This window comes from Tupaia chinensis, unplaced genomic scaffold, assembly GCF_000334495.1.
Source record: "Tupaia chinensis unplaced genomic scaffold, TupChi_1.0 Scaffold000126_2, whole genome shotgun sequence".
NCBI lineage: Eukaryota > Metazoa > Chordata > Mammalia > Scandentia > Tupaiidae > Tupaia > Tupaia belangeri.
The window spans coordinates 1,153,630-1,154,430 of NW_006159594.1; the positions used below are offsets into that span (position 1 = coordinate 1,153,630).

The 801-nt window shown below is 65.8% G+C and overlaps 1 protein-coding gene across 1 annotated transcript in view; it reads right to left on the reverse strand.

The window, feature by feature from the left end:
• The window catches only part of AJUBA (ajuba LIM protein), a gene marked incomplete in the record, with an annotated part of 14,233 nt that overhangs the window by 10,971 nt on the left and 2,461 nt on the right, over nt 1-801 (reverse strand). The window contains 1 exon segment of the mRNA XM_014586280.1: nt 466-779. Coding sequence (XP_014441766.1) covers nt 466-779 — 314 coding nt within the window.

The window sequence follows — 801 nt, forward strand, 5'->3', positions numbered from 1 at the left end:
GCGGCCCGCCCCGCGCCCCGCCGCCCCGCCTCCCCACCCGCGCATTCTCCGAATTCCTGCGGGAGGAGCCTGGTCCGGGTGGGGGCGCGGCGCGCAGAAGCCTGCAGGGGCACCGCCGGGAAGGGGGGAGTAAAGTGGGGGGGGATGCTCTCATTGCCCCACTTGGTCCTCTCCCTATGAGGCCTCCTACCGCGAAAACCCAAGGCTCTAATGCTTGAGAGACTGGGACTCGAGATAATCAGAGGGTTTGAATTCAGCAATGAGGTGCCCTATTCCATTTGAAACTCCATAGCGAGGGGAAAGGGCTCTGGGGTCCGCCCCCATCCATCCCTCTAGCCTCTTTTCTAGCCCCGCGTCTCGGCCACAGAACCCAGGCGCACACGCAATTTAGGGCGTCCGGGCATTGGAGAACCGAATGCAGTGACGGGTCCCTTCCTATCCTTAACTACTTCTGTCTTCACTCACCAAAGTAGTCTTCTCTGGCCTCTGGCTCCCGCATCCGGGTGCGGGCGGCCTCCGGCATGAACGGCCCCGGCGGCTCCTCGAGACCCGACGGCTCAATCCCCGAGGATTCTCGGCGGGCGCCGGCTTCTCGCCCACCGTTGCCCACCGTCAGGCGCAGCAACGCTGTTAGCTCATCTTGGTATCGAGTGCCCGCAGCGCAGTCCCCGTAGCCGGTCACCGAATGTCGTCCGGGTTGCGCCCCTCGTCTCTCCAAGGGCCCTGCAGCTCCCACTCCGGCCCCGGCTAGAGCTCCGGGGCTACCCAGGGCCGGGGGGGACGAGTGGGGGGGTGTCTGGG